This window comes from Ascaphus truei, chromosome 5, assembly GCF_040206685.1.
Source record: "Ascaphus truei isolate aAscTru1 chromosome 5, aAscTru1.hap1, whole genome shotgun sequence".
Taxonomy (NCBI): domain Eukaryota; kingdom Metazoa; phylum Chordata; class Amphibia; order Anura; family Ascaphidae; genus Ascaphus; species Ascaphus truei.
In genome coordinates, this window is record NC_134487.1 from 213,605,659 (window position 1) to 213,621,001 (window position 15,343).

General features: G+C 42.0%; 1 protein-coding gene and 1 long non-coding RNA gene across 2 annotated transcripts; both read right to left on the reverse strand.

Annotated features, from left to right (window-relative positions):
- Window positions 1–1,856: 1,856 nt before the first annotated feature.
- LOC142495749 (uncharacterized) lies at window positions 1,857–4,185 on the reverse strand. Its single transcript, XR_012801808.1, has 2 exons — window positions 2,897–4,185; window positions 1,857–2,864 (listed from the first exon to the last, which is right to left on the reverse strand). It is a non-coding gene; the product is annotated as an uncharacterized LOC142495749 (long non-coding RNA).
- An 813-nt stretch (window positions 4,186–4,998) lies between these two features.
- On the reverse strand, window positions 4,999–14,275 carry NPM1 (nucleophosmin 1). Its single transcript, XM_075601658.1, has 11 exons — window positions 14,117–14,275; window positions 12,650–12,732; window positions 11,834–11,953; window positions 11,077–11,170; window positions 9,988–10,094; window positions 9,851–9,912; window positions 8,955–9,006; window positions 7,483–7,572; window positions 6,424–6,531; window positions 6,169–6,243; window positions 4,999–5,326 (listed from the first exon to the last, which is right to left on the reverse strand). Exons 1-11 carry the CDS (start codon window positions 14,175–14,177, stop codon window positions 5,276–5,278), a joined length of 903 nt encoding a protein of 300 aa, XP_075457773.1. The 5' UTR covers window positions 14,178–14,275; the 3' UTR covers window positions 4,999–5,275.
- Window positions 14,276–15,343: the final 1,068 nt, after the last annotated feature.

Genomic DNA, 15,343 nt, shown 5'->3' on the forward strand with positions numbered 1-15,343 from the left:
CCGTCTGTATTTTGTATATTCATGGTGTGTACGCACGTTTACCTGAATAAACTCCATTTTATTCCACTACTTTGAATTGCCTATTGAATGATCCCAGTTAAAAGGTGTTAAAAGTATTGTTCTCCCGTGACAACGTCATCAAAAGGGAATGAAGCCAGCCAATCAGAAAGGCTCTTGCTTCCTTTCCCTTTAAAATGACGTCACCAAATCCAGAATGGCTATCATCACATGGTACTAGAACCAATAGGATTGGGGGACCAAATTAACACTATATGATTCATACCATAGGAAATTTAAGCCTAAGAAATAAATATCTTTTAATGGGCAATTAATACTAATGTGTCTTTCAGGTTTATACAACTTGTATCACAGTTAGTGTTATACATATTATACCTGGTCAGGAATACTCTTAATTATCCTTTTGTGCTGCAGCACACTACAATTATAGTGGAATGCCATAGATACACAGTCCGACACCTTATCTGTAGTAATTATATGTACAGTATGTGCAGAAATATTTGGATATAAATTGTCTGTCAGTGTAGAGGTTTTTTTCAGAGTTCATCATACCTAATATAGGTGTAACTAAAATAAGATTAACACTCTACTTCCCACTCCACTACAGGGAATTTTTATGATACATTTTAAACCTTTCAATGTGATTATTTGTGCTTTGATATAAAAACATTTTATTTTTGTTCTAAATACTAATATTCTGATCACTAATGGTCACTAGACTGACCAACAGAAAAATTATCTGACAGGCCACTGTTGTCAGAAATAAATGATCCTAGCATTGAGTGCAATTATGTGGGGAATCTTTTGATCCCACTTGGGTCAACCCTGTGTTCACTATTTGCACATACCATAGCGTGTCCTATTGTAACGCTTAGCTCATCAAACGAAGCACGACCACGGTGCTGAGGTACTGAATTGGTTAACGCCGACCCACAGCCACCGGGGCGCCTAGGATGTAGAGTAGTCGTGCAAGTCAGGTCAGGGTTATAGATTGGAGAATAGTTATCAGTACTTGCCAGGTCCGCAGTGGAGAGTTGCGGATCGTCGGGTGCGTAGACAAGTTCAGGATTGGAGAGTTTTCGGATCGTCGGGGTACGTAGCCAGGTTCAGGATAGGAGAGTATCGGATCGTTGGAGTACTTAGCCAAGGTCAGGACTGGAGACAGGAGAATGGTCGTTCGTAGCCGGATCAGGAGAAGAGAGTCCAAGGAGACAAGCAGGGTCAGGCAACAAGAGGTTAACAGGTTCAGCAAGGCAAGGGAAGATCACAGAACTGAAATGCAAGGCATGGCGTCACACTAGACTATGCTCAGCAATAAGAGTAAGCATCAGGAAGGTATATAAAAGGTAGGGCCTCCAATAGCCAGGCAGGGCAGAACCAGGAAGTAGACTCTTAATAGGCTGCTGGTGCAGAGGTGTGCCCTATGATTCAGCCTAATCAAGGATGGGGGTGGAACCGATCGTGCGCCGACCCATGCACATTACGGAGATCAGGAGGCGGAGCCTGGGACATGCGTCACTTCCACGCCGATCCTATCATTAGAGCAAGGGGGCGGAGCTTAGAACGCGCATCAGCGGGGAGGCAGGATGAGCGCTCTCATTATGCGTCAGAGCGGGGGGCGGAGTCAGGCCACGAGACAGCCCATCCTGGGTGACAGTCACGGAAGGGTTATTGAAGTCAGGAGACGGTCTGCGACCGCCAGGATGGTGAATCCTCACACCTATCTTTGGAAGATCTCTATACCCCCTTTAGGGGTATACTTCTCTTATTTGTCTTAAATGAATTATTAACACACACACACACATTCCCAGATAGCTCAAACTCCCACACCCACCACATCATGAATATATATTTATTTCAAAAATAGAGTGCTACAGGGCGTGGCAAATGTATACAACAAAAGACAGAGGTGCCCAATGCTACATCTAATTGACAAAACATATAAAGTAATAAGTGTAGCCCTTTTTCTGACGCTCCCAAAGAGACTACTGGTCACTGTACATAGCCTGTGGCTCCAGGAAATCTGAGCCTCCGCTAGCTGGGAGCCTGGGGTAACACTTAATAGCGCAGCGCCTCCCCTTACCCAGGATCCCCGTGATGTGAGATTCCCCTGGGCAAGAAACATACAACACATGTGATGCAACCAATTTTACTGTAACGCAATGAATAATCCTTATCACTTTATCATATCAATTCTCATAACACAACCTTAGCAGCCATGCCTAACACCCTAATAACTGGTACCGTCCTTATAACGGTAGTGGCTCAGCCACGCTCCTATTGAGTACCGTCTCTGTCCCGCTACCGCGTGCTCCACACCGTGCCCGTGTACGGTAATGTATTGGTCTAGGCTCAGTTCTTTAGCCACTCGCTTAGTGTCCTAAAGAGTTACGCCTAAGGCGGGATCAGCGCCTGTTGACCGGTGTTGGTGCACTTGATGTAAATAATACCTTCCAGTCACGCGGTGACCGGTAACAACTTCGCAAAGAGTCAGACGAATCAGCAGCCTGCCTCCAGGGTCTCAATGTCCAGCCGTCTGGTCCCAAATGACTCGCCAAAACCGCAACTCTGTGCTTTGTCCCTAACTGGTACTCAGTAAGGGGTGAGGCTCTCTACCACTTTAGGGCATCCCTGCAGCACAGCAACCTACGGTGACTTCAGGGATTCCCTTAGGGGCCTGCGGGGAAGAACTGTCCTATGCAGGCGGGTCCTTGACCCCCTGCACCCACACTACCTCTTCCTTCACCTCCCGGATCCCCTCTCACTTGCTTCTCTGCTTAACCTGCGACAGCTGCACTGCCCTCAACCTGGTACCTGCAGCAACCGCACTGCCCTCAACCTGGTACCTGCAGCAACCGCACTGTACTCAACCTGATACCTGCAGCAACCGCACTGCGCCTTCTTGTCAGCGCGCACAGCACTGACAGCTGTGACACTGACAAGACTACACCCACACCCACACCTAAGGGCAGGGTCCCCTACCTTAGGGTAGTGGGTAGGTACTGAGGGACAGCCCCTAACAGGGATTGGGGCCTGCCTGGGACCTGGGGATACCTTACCTGGTGTAGGAGCCACTTGCTCTAACCATCCAGTCTTACTACACTCCATGAATATCTGGGACAAAAAGTGCAAACACAAGCCGATTTCCTCCATCCCATCGCCCCTAACACCAATCAGATTCAACCCAGCACACAACTCGAACATTTTTGAACATTTTTAAACAAATGGGAAGAGAAAGGACTATCCAAGCTAGGAGACATGCAAAGTGGAGGCAAGATTAAATCATTTATGGGGATGAGAGGAATACAATATTTCAAGTGTACAAATATTCCAATATATGCAGTTGGCCCACTTAGTCGCCTCGATACAGCCCAGAGAAACCTGGAACAGACCACTCACCAATTTTGAGTCTGTTCCAAAGGGGACACTACAACAGGGGGACGATTGCCCAATTTTATCAGACACTATTGAAACAAAATGAAGGCCAAACAAGCAAAAACATATCGGACTGGGAACCCCTTAGAAGAAGAGGACTGGGAAGAAATATAAGAAAGGATAGCCAGGGCCTCCCGGTGCTCAATCAGGGAAACAAATCTGAAAGTCCTACACTGATGGTGCTATACCCCAGCGCACCTCCACTCTTTTTTCCCCACTAACCTCCCCTATGTGTTGGCGCAACTGCAGCCAAATAGGCACATATGGTGGTCGTGCCCTAAGAATTCTTTTTTGGGGGAGAATCAGGCGACTAATAGAAGGGGTAACAGGCCTGGACCTACCCTGGGACATAGAAACAGTGCTCCTACTAAAACCCAATGAGGGCCTAGAGAGAAAAATAGACTACCTGATAATACAGATCCTATCAGCAGCCAAAACACTAATAGCAAAACACTGGAAGCAGAACGATCCCCCCTCTATCACCGAGGTATTACACAAGATAAACTACATAATGACAATGGAGACTCACAAGCCTGATTCATGACCGGCACCACACCTTCTTGACAACATGGGACCCGTGGGAGACATACATTTGGAAAAAATCCAATAGGATCGACGAATTAAGGAAATCCTTTACTGGGTAAACCGACTTAGCTTTTATTAAGGATGGTACATGTGTATTTGAATGTACGCTTCCTGCGAGGAGCGCATGATAGAGGATACCCTATTACCCCTTCCCCCCACACCCTTTTATTTTCTGTACCCACTCCCCACCCCTTCCCCCTCTTTTGTTTTCCCCTTTGCTTTCAGTTTGAAAAAAAAAAAAAAAGGAAAATATATTTTTACATCACTTTGATGTATTTGCGCTGTTTTCTGCTCTATTAAATAATTATAGATGGTTGTTACATAAACGGTAAAGGTAACAAAGTGTATTTTCACCCCCACCCCCTTTATTGCTAGTACTAGACCAGGCACTAGGCCAACAAACTGGGAACAGGAAGTTAAAATCTTAGGTTCAGTGACTAGGGCCCCAGGGGTGTGCAATCTTTTCCCCCACTTGCTTGGCAGCAAATGACGCAGCGGGTCATGTAACAAAAAGTTTCCCCAGCAATGCAATATCACCCGCAGAATCATTTGACACCAGGTTACCATGATGCCACGTCACTGTAAGCCAAGGTATGTTGGTGGCATCGTACGGCAGATTGTGGGTCCTCTGTAACCATTTCTTTCATACTCCCCTCCCATTTACACACCTTGTCTAGGCAAAGAGGGGGTGGGGAAGGAAGTGGTGGAACATCTGAAGCGAGATTGGGATTCAGTGACAGTATCAGTGTCCTTTCACTTATACTTGCTGTGAGTAGTAGTTACACCAGCAGCAACACCACCTCCACAATTGATCATGTAACCACTTTAGCACCATTCAAACAAGCCATTTATGTAGAATGGCATTACTTAAAAGAATCATTTTGTAGTATTAATTAGGAAGACATCGGTATTTAACATATGCACAGTGCATGAGAGCCAATGACAATAAAAATCGATCACTTACGTAAAATACTGAATTTTATTTTAACATGTACATTTGGACTCCTTATTTCCATTTATTAGTCTGACCCGCCACTATTACTATGCCTTAACATAACATTTCATACTTCAATGTGCAAAATAGGTGGATTTTTAAAAGCTGAACAGGCATTTGAAATCAATCTTGGCACAGTATCTGGGACAAAAACATAACAGCTGAAGTTCTTACTTTGCACTCATTTAAAAAAAAAAAAAAAAAAAAAAAAAAAACAACCAGACTGGCAAAGAGAATAAACAATTATTTTACATCTTTCAAAGACATTCTCCACTTCCAGAGGTCCTGAATTACCTGCAATAAAAATAAAAAAAAATAAAAAAAATCACACAATTAATTTCTAAAACAAAACACAACGATTTAACATAGAATGTAAATGTCAGTTTTACACTGCTTGATTAAAGCTTTGGGATTTTTGGCTGTAAGACACCATATACATTGAACAGTCAAGAATGAGGAGATTAAGCTGAAACCAGCTAGACAGAATTTCCCCTAAAAACCTTTTTGATCACAAAATGTTTTTATAAAAATGTATAAAAATTTAACCCCAATATAGCTTCAATGGAAAAGGGGTTTACAAAATTAGTAAAGTGAATACAGAAGTGTGGACCAGTTGGTTAAATATTGGTTATACTTTACCTACCCAAATAGATGTCAAAATTAACCCTAGTAGGTGGTGTACGTAGTCAGACAAAATATGCAATGGATGTGGGGGTGGGAGAAATAAATATCTAGTTCATAGAGCAATTAGACAAGTCAACTGGAAGAATTGTCACTGGAAGTTGTGCCTCTGGTTTAAGTTTTCAAATTAGTTACATTCTGAGGTTGTTACTTTCTTCCCAATACCACATTTTTGGACACTACTCAGGGACGTTTGGTTGACATAGGGAAGTCAAAGTATACAGGGTTCCCACATCTGCTGTGAAAGAACAGTATGCCCCTTTACACCAAGGAAAGAAGCCAAGCTCGTTTTAGTTGCCAAATTTAGAACGGAAACCCACATCTTATTTGTTTTGCCAGAGGCCAAGTCTCAATTTAATAGCCGTACTAACCATACAATAGCTTAAAATAAAAATTGAACCCAGCAATTCATTTAAACTCATTCATTGTGGACAGGAACATTTTTTGTCATTTACCTTCTGGTTTTCTGATCTGAAACAATTCTTCACGTAGTTCACAAATTTCGCCTCCACTTTTGGGAGGACAGTGCCCTAAGGGAATTATATATATATTAAAAAAAAAAAAAAAAGCAAAGTTTTTAAGTACAAGTCCATAAAGCCCAAAGTCAGATCCACAATCAAGTAGAAAGACTAGGCTATAATGGTCTTTTAAAACTATGCAGTAGGCCGATGAGAGATCAGAACGCTACCAACATTAGGTGTACAATGTACCTTTTCTGATGATGCTTGCATTTTTGCTTTGATCTCATCTAGAGTAAAAGGTGTTTTGGGAGTCTTTGGAGTCTGGGATTTGGTCTCTTTTCTCTTTTGATCTGGAGTCTGAAAGATTTTTGGAAAGTGAACATATTTTATGTAAAAAGAAAGTTTACCTGTTAATGTTTTCCTACACATTTGCACCATATGCTAAAAGCAGAGTTTCACAGAACAGTGATGGAGACTACTAATCGGGCTGGCTTTGGCATGGACCATATGTAAAATTGTGTGCTGGTTGTAGTAACAGGTTAAGCAAGACCATCCAACGCTTGAAGTGTATAATAATGTGACAAAGCTAATGAATCATCTTCAAATCGCATTGGGAAGTACATATGTATGATGAACTGTGCATATCGTTATATACACATACATACACATATATATAATATAGTGCTGGGCGATAATGGTGAAAGACAGGGTTGCAGACCTAAGACATGCAAGTGAATATACAGTAATATTTACAGTTGATATATATTTTTTTAAACGTTGTACGTTGGCTGTCCCTAGGGGCAATCTGATTGGTCAGTTGGTCTGACACTTAGCCTCTGGCCAATCAAATTGGCCCGTGGACCAGCCCTGCACACCTCATTGGTCACTCACCCCAAACACTCCCCCCGACCGCCCACTCGGCTCTCGTCGGCAGGTACCACCACCATTCCCCCCCCGCGCAAGTATCGACCACCCCCCCGGACCAGCGGCCAGGTACCCCCACCCCCCCTGCCTGTGTACACACACACACACACACACACACACACAGTCTCTCAGCAGCTAGTAGAATATAAATCAGTGGCCTCTCAAAATCATCACTTATTACTTTATGGGGCATAACAGTGGAGAGGACTTTCAAAGTTACATAGTGATGGCTGGTGTACTTTTATCAATACAAGATAATAAAAAAATAAAAATTTGCACTGAACATATCAGAAGCCAGTTGAATACTTTGACGAAAACTAGTGTTCAGGGATTACCAATATCATGCCAACATTTTTCTAACAAAGTCGCAAAGGATTCACTTACCTTTGGTGTTTTTGGTGAAGGGGACGGTTCAGAAGCCTTTCCATTGTGGTTTGACTTTGTTGCACTTTTAGGTTTAATAACCTGGATGGGCTACAAGAACAAACAAAGATAAGTGCCTAGTCACCACACCAAAAAAAGGAGGATATCAGAAAGCACAGATTGAACCACATTTTACACCATTATCTACACTTAAAAATGAGGGGAAATGCATTTTAAGACAACTGGTTAAAGTTTCAAATCCTACTTTCAAAAGTTGAGAACCAATAAAATGAAAACCAACCAAAATACATACTTTACATTCAAAACATTCCATCCCTGTAGGTTCGTTGAGCCCCGAAAACAGCTTGCCATAATCTTAACATTTACGGGTAAAATATAACGAAAGTAACCTTATTGCGCTGGAAAATATGTCTAGGGCAAAGGCACACAAAGTTCAGCCTGCGACCCCTCCTTAACTAGTCTCGTGTGTCAAGTGATGTCATGTTGCCCACGCACTGCCAAAACAAGTTAAGGCAGTCCCCGGTGGCCACGGTTGCGCACACAGTATGGGGACAGCCCCAGTAGCTATTTGAAGGAATCATGGTGTCCTTTGACAAAAAGACAAGAATTGTGTCTTTTGGTGTGGTTTTCCACGGCAGCAGTTTGGCCAATGAGGGCAAACCAGCCTTGTGATGGTACCACCCCTCCACCCCCCACGAGTTGCTTTGAGTCCAACCGATTGCACTGGTGCAGGGAACGACCACCGCCAGGCACCCCGTCGCACGCGCAACACACGCACTGGGGCCAAGCCTAAGTGACACGTTGCAGAGGCCTCTCTATCTCCCAGCATTTAATTTAAATACCTTTGGTTAAGAAAGCAGGGCCTCTAACCGGTGCCCCCCTGGAAAATCTTGCGCCACTGGTTTAGGGTACCAAGGGTGTTTCCAAACACCCTCTAGTCCAAAGACACTATAGAAACAGGGAGCAGTAGAGTACACAAGACAACCACAATAGTGCAGCGCCCTTTTAATGATGAATAGCAAGTGAAATAAAACAGTTGTGCTTACTTACTACGGTTTTATTTCATGTGATATTTAGTATTAAAAAGGGTATTGCACTATTGTGGTGTTCTGCTTCTATAGAATGTGTAAAAAAAGACAAGCTCAGTCCCCCCCAAAAAAATTTGCTTTATGATTCACTTTTTGGAACTTTGTTGTAACTTGTTCAGGATGGCAGACATGGATATCAATATGGAAAGGTTCTCATTTTAGGAAACAAACCATTGTTTTAGATGGTTAAAAATAGATTCACGTAGATATAACATGCCACATCACACAAAAGTTCTGTATCAGCCCATTTTGTTTACAATAATAGTATGGCTTTACAGTGCATAGTTATCACATTCACTGGTAATAAAGCAACCAGAAGTGTCACAAAAGCAAGAAACTAATGTGAAGTAGGGTTCTCAAACGATTCAGGTTTAACTTAATTACCTTTTTCACTGGAGTTTCTTCATCTTCATCCTCTTCCTCATCATCATCATCACTAAAAAAAAAAATTAAGTACTTGAACCAAATGGGATGAGCAGAAAGTTAGAAGCAGCTCTAAGTGGAAAGACACGGAATGCTTAAGAACCTCTTGGGGAAGTAGAGGTTGACAATTCTGCTTCCCAAGTCACACCTCAAAAGCAATGGTTTCCCCAAAAGGTTCATCCGCAGCTGTGGTTTTTGCTGTCATGGTCCATCTCTGGGGGTCCCCCCAACTAAATACACATAGTAATAACATGCAAGCACCAGTTTGTGGCAATTCTACACGTCAGTGACAAACTAAAGCTGTATTGTATGCCACATAAGGCAGATTTGGGATTTCATTAAGTTTGACCTAAAAGCAATTAAACCAGAAACTAACGAGATATATATATCTATATCTATCAGGAAACGAGTTACGAAGAGCTTCAAGTATCATGGTTCTGCTCTGAGGAACACCTTATTTTAGGCCAAGTAAAAAACTAAAATGAATATATATATATATAAACATTGGAGAGGTTTGATATTTTTTTACTTCATTTTCATAGTATGTCACTGTTGAAGATGTACACCAAGGGTCACCTTCCCAGATCTCAAATGTATGGTACAAACATTTGCCACATGGATTATAGGCAAAGAACACTACTGCAAATCATTTCTAGAGAAAAATTTTTAGCATGCTTTTATTAGTTCACATAACTTTTAGGAAAGCTATGTAGGATTGCAATCCAAAATAAGACCAATGTTATGCGACTTCCTTACACTTGCAAGGTTCCTTTAACATCTGATGCTTTTTATTGCAAAAGATCTGCACAACCAATTATTGGACTTCTCATTACTACAATATAAGCCAATCTACTTACTCATCATCATCCAAATCATCATCATCTTCATCCTCGTCATCGTCATCCAGTTTTGCCTTTTTCTGTAAATGGAGTATTTTAAGACCAAGTTTGGACAATTCAGCACATGGAGATTAATTTAAAGCAATGTAACACACCTGTGGAACCTTAGTTGCTGGACCAGTTGCTACTCGCTTTGCATTTTTAGGACTTGGTGTGCCTTCATCTTCTTCCTCATCGGAGGACTCCATATCGTCTTCTAAAGCTGTCAGCAAATTGGTCACAATTAAACACAGTGGGAGCAGTACGAAGCCTACCCTGCAGCAGATTTAAGTACAGACACAAGGTTTACCTAGGGCTAATTTTTCTCCTTACTATGCAAACCGTGACCAGCAACTTTAGATTCAACAACACAATCAAGGTCTGCCTACAATTTTCAACCCAGCATAGCTACTGTGCTGGCAGGACAACATACTGCTCAACTCCTGCTGCCACACATGACAATGAAAAACAATGTCACTGAAGCAGCAAGCAAAGCTTTTTCTTTTTAAATACAGGTTTTAAGCAGGGGGTAAATGTAGCAGAACCCCATTCATTTCAATTCCAGGGACCCCTGAATTTGGAGATACTTGCATCACAAGATAGTGCCGGTACCTGATGTTCAGCTTCCTTGTCACATGGGCAAATAGGAAGCTGCACTGGGTGATGTCCCAGCTTTCTATTGGCCCGTAAGCTTTGAAAAGCAGCCATATAGTGAACCCTAGAGTGGCAACTGACACCCACAACAGAGGCAAGTACATCCAGAAGCAGGGGGTCCCAGAGCTGAAATTAACGGGGTTAAGCTCCTGTATTAAATGAAAAATATATATATTATATAAAAATAAAGGCCAAAACCGACTTGATTGCCTCTATTTGCCATTAATGTAGGGAATTTGTTCAAATCAGAACACTGTAAATGCCGTTTAACTTATTCGTTTTAAGAGTAATTCAAAATAGATTCAAACATGTGCAAAAAGAGGTTTCCCAAAATGAGTTTAGACCAAGGACAGATGCTTACCATATGCCATGTTAAGATTTAAGGAAACACGTTTATAGACTATTTAGTCTATATCAATTTAAAAATAAAATAAAATGTAATCAGGACAAACGCAAGTTCTTTTAATTTTGAACTATTTCAACTGGACCAATGTAATTTTAGACCAAACTTTGCAGACATGACTCCAGATGACCATTATTTAACCACTTACCCACAAGATGTTGTCCACTGACATATACAGGACCGGATCCAGATTTTAGTCGCAAAACTACTGGTGGTGTAATTTCAAAACCACCCAAAGATACCTAGAAATACAAGGATGGGCTGTTAAATATCAAATACCGTACGTTTAATATCTTAAGCTCATCTCAAGCCTATTGGCAGTTAGGAACCCTAGATTCCACATGAACAACATCCTACTGCACATAAAGAGCAATGCTTAATTAAACCAGCAAGCGTTTATTTTTTTAAATAAAAATTGAACCAGGGGATGTCAAAATCTGAACCGTAGTAATTTCAGCACCTTCCAGGGATGCAGACCAGCGCCAGTAGCTGTTCGCTCCAGGCTTAAATGCAATGGCAAACTTTGCTCATTTTGCGGGCCAATAGGAAGCCGTGACGTCATCAAGTTCAGCCTCCTATTGGCCTGGGTGAAGCGGGAGCTTTTTTTAAACTTTGCCAAGATACCGGTTGAGCCGGCACCTGGAGACGTGTCGCCAAGGCAACGCAGCGGCATCTGACATCGCGCTGCAATGGCAACGTGATGTCATGACGCCGGGAACCCCGGTAAGGAGGATGGGAGGCGCGCGGTGAGGATGACAGCACATGGGAAAAAGATTGCGCTCACCTGTGTTAAGGCAACAAGACTTGAATTTAACACATTTCCTACTCGTAGCAAGGCTAAGCAGGCAAGAATAGAACCATGAGAAAAAAGCCTAATTAGATATGAAATCTTACTAAATACATACCGTTGGCTGTACAGATGGCTTCAAGGATGCTAGGGCGATTTTAATCATTTTCCCTTCATAGTTCATCCCCTCAGCTTCTACGACATGCAGCTCATCTTTGGCTCCTACACCGAGACTAACCTAAGCAACGAAAAAAGTAGTCCAAGCAGAATTAAAAAGAGAACATGGCAGGGAATGCAAAATTATTGGATTTTTAACATATATTGTGCCAGTTAAGGTATGCAACACTTTATATAGCCAGTCCACTGTAATGCTGCAGTTCAAGCTGCCTTTTTTTTTTAAATATATATATTCCCATTCAATATGTGCATCAATATAATCTGCACACTGACAAATGATTAGCTAAGCTGCAGATCCATCTGTTCTCCTGTAGTCAATCACTTCCTATGGGTATTTAATTCAGTTCTTGCACAGCATTTTGGGCAATGTAGTTAATGGAATATGATTGACTGGGCAGTTACTAGATACAATTGGTTCACTGCTAGAGAGAGGGCGGGTCTCAAGAGCCAAAGTCTATCAGAATGGGAAGTGGGCTTGTCACTTTGGAAATGCTTCCGACATTCGAAACATTAAAAACCTATTTTTTTTTTCTTTTAAGCAATGTTAGTGCCATAGAAGGGTTTAATTGCTGTTCGTGTCTTGAAAATGGAGAGAGGCCGTGCTTGGCGGATATTTATAGTATGCACAAAGTACCCCAAAGTTGGACTTAAAGGATTATTCTCCCACCACATTTAAACTATAACAAGACTAAATTAAAAAATGTAAACATTTAAAATGACAACACTACTGCAACTCGCATGTTATATTATCGTTTACCGTTCTCAGAGACAACTGATGCGCATTCTCATCATCATCCACTTTGAATGAATATTCTTTCTTATCTGCTTTAAGTTCACAACCTGAAAGAAGGGAATAAAATAGAAGTATAAAATATATTTTACCAGGAAAATTAAGGTCTTCGTCCATTCTGTGAAAGACAGAAGGCAGTTGTATTGGCAGCTATTGTGGCTCACTACATCAAAATTGAAGGAAAAAGAAAAAAAGATACATACTCATCTATGTACATAACACATTAGAAAAGCAACAACACACGATAAACACAATTAGAATAATCACTTCATAAGTAACATTAGGGAAAAAGTCCCTGTCCCTAATGGATCATCATCTAAGTGGCAAGAACATAGACAGTAGGAGGGTGTTCTGGTAGGTGCCTCTGCAAGAGACCACGGTCAATGTGAGTGGTATATCTAATTAAAACGTTTAAAGGTGCCCAAGTGGAAAAACAAAACCCACAACCGAGTACCATGTATATTATTAGTGTGTCTTTGAGAGAAACAAAGATTTACAGCAAGAGGGGAAGGGTGCATTAGTTACATAAAAACCCCTAGATGTAGTGATGCAGTTAGAATTTAAGGAGATATTATCAAACAATCACTATCAAATGTGGCGCTGTTTCGTACAACCAAAACATTGACCCTTAATTATTGTGTACTCCAGACTAAATTATTCAAGTGATAGTTTATTGTCTTTAAACTGCATTATTCCACTATATTTAGAATTGTAAATTGTGCAAGTTGCACTTCCTCGGAAAGCCGTCAAGTATTGAACAGTCCACATATAACACCGGTACTAAATCACTTGCCTACCCGTGAACATGAATGACTTTTTTCAAGTTTGTAAAAAAAAAAAGTAAACAAAAACTGTAAAAGAAATAAAGTTGCGTTATAAAACAGCACCCGCAAACAAAAAGCATTTTTTCGCGAACAATGGACACCCGCGGCCTGGGCGCACACGTGGTCGCGCACACGTGGTCGCGCACACGTGGTGGCTCCACGCGCGCTACAGTGGCGGCGGCAGCAGCACACGCGCTCTCCCCTTCCACGCATTACAACCGTTCCTCCAATACCCACCGGGCTGCAGTACCATCGCGCGCATATTACATCAACCGTTAAAACACGGGACCCGGTGACCAGGGACTGTGGGGGCCTAAACACACGCGTCGTGCACGCACCATGTACAGAGAAACGGGGAATTAAATGTAGGATTAACGGGCCATAATCCATCCGCTTTCTAAGATTACATAGGTTATCGTTGTTAAAGAAGCTACGCCTATAACGTCATTTCTACTCTCCGAAATCAGCAACCCTGTGAGCTAGGCCCACGGCTGCACGATGGTCAAGCGAGGTGGCATTTAACGCCAGAAAATGGAGTTGTGGGCCGCGCGCAGAGAAGCAATAACCCGTTTTATATGGGTTTTAGGAACAATAATATATATCTATTTACCAAAAAGGAAGTTCTGGGGGCGGAGGGGAGCCATGCTTTCCATATCCATGCAGTCTTCCATGCCTAACGGGTATTAAGGGTCTCTCCACACGCTGCGCAGAAGGACGAAATTGATCGGACGGGTATCTGAGAAAGAATAGATGGCGACGAGTGCTTATATGGACCGGCCTAGCTCTCGCGAGGCGTGATTGTGGGGTGGGGCTCCACCCCGAGATCTGTGCTCTGGCGTAATCAGGTTCTGATTGGTTGACCGGTCGCTGTGGGGGATGGATTCGCTGGAGGCCTGGTGTTTTGAGCACATCCTGGATCCGCGAAGCTGACAATTGAATCGCACACTAGTTATATTCTCACATTGAGCTGTAGACATCTAGTTACGCTATCGCATTCATTACCGTCATGATTGTTGTGAGAGTAAATTAGCCGCTGTGTTTATACAGAGCTGCGAGCTCATTTAAGCAGTAATGGTGGATCATGGCGCTAACAAAGTGTTTCACTAGTTGAGGCGGATATACTCGGATCTTTTTCACTATGTCCAACTAATAAAATCGAAAGTACTGTTATATACAATATACAGGAGTGTTTTCTTATTTTTCGTTCCTGTGATATGATATGAATGTAAAAAAAAAAAAGATATTACGTACAATTTCTGTAAGTATTCGCAATTGCCGAATTGCCGCAGGAAATAATAAAAGTATTATCGGCACTTTCGTCTCTTCCAGGAAACTGCCGGTATTATTTGTTGTTGCTGTACCCATTTTGTGATGTATATCAGGACCAAGCACATGTGGCAGATTGTACAGGTCGTGAGTGCTCCATTTTCTATAGTATCCATGTTGTAATAATCCACCGAAATTGAGATCGGAGATGTAGAAACTAGTTCTTTGTGATGTAGCTGCAGGACTTTTGTTTCCAGAGAGTGCACCGACAAGAACTAAACTTCATCATACATAAATGATGTATAATTCAATAGCAGTAGTAAAAAAAATACAGTGGAAAAACCAGCATATGCAAACTAGTGAGGAAACAAAATAATTCAATTTGATTACCATTCACATCAATGTTTTGGTTCTTATAGACTGTCATTAGAGCACCTTGCAGTCTACATGTTATGGATTTTTGTAACATGTTCTCAAATGCATGCAGGAAACTACAGAGCGTGCTGCTTATACTGTACATTGTGGTTAGCTTTCTCCCCCTCCCTGTTTTAGGTCGAGGGAAGGGGGGATA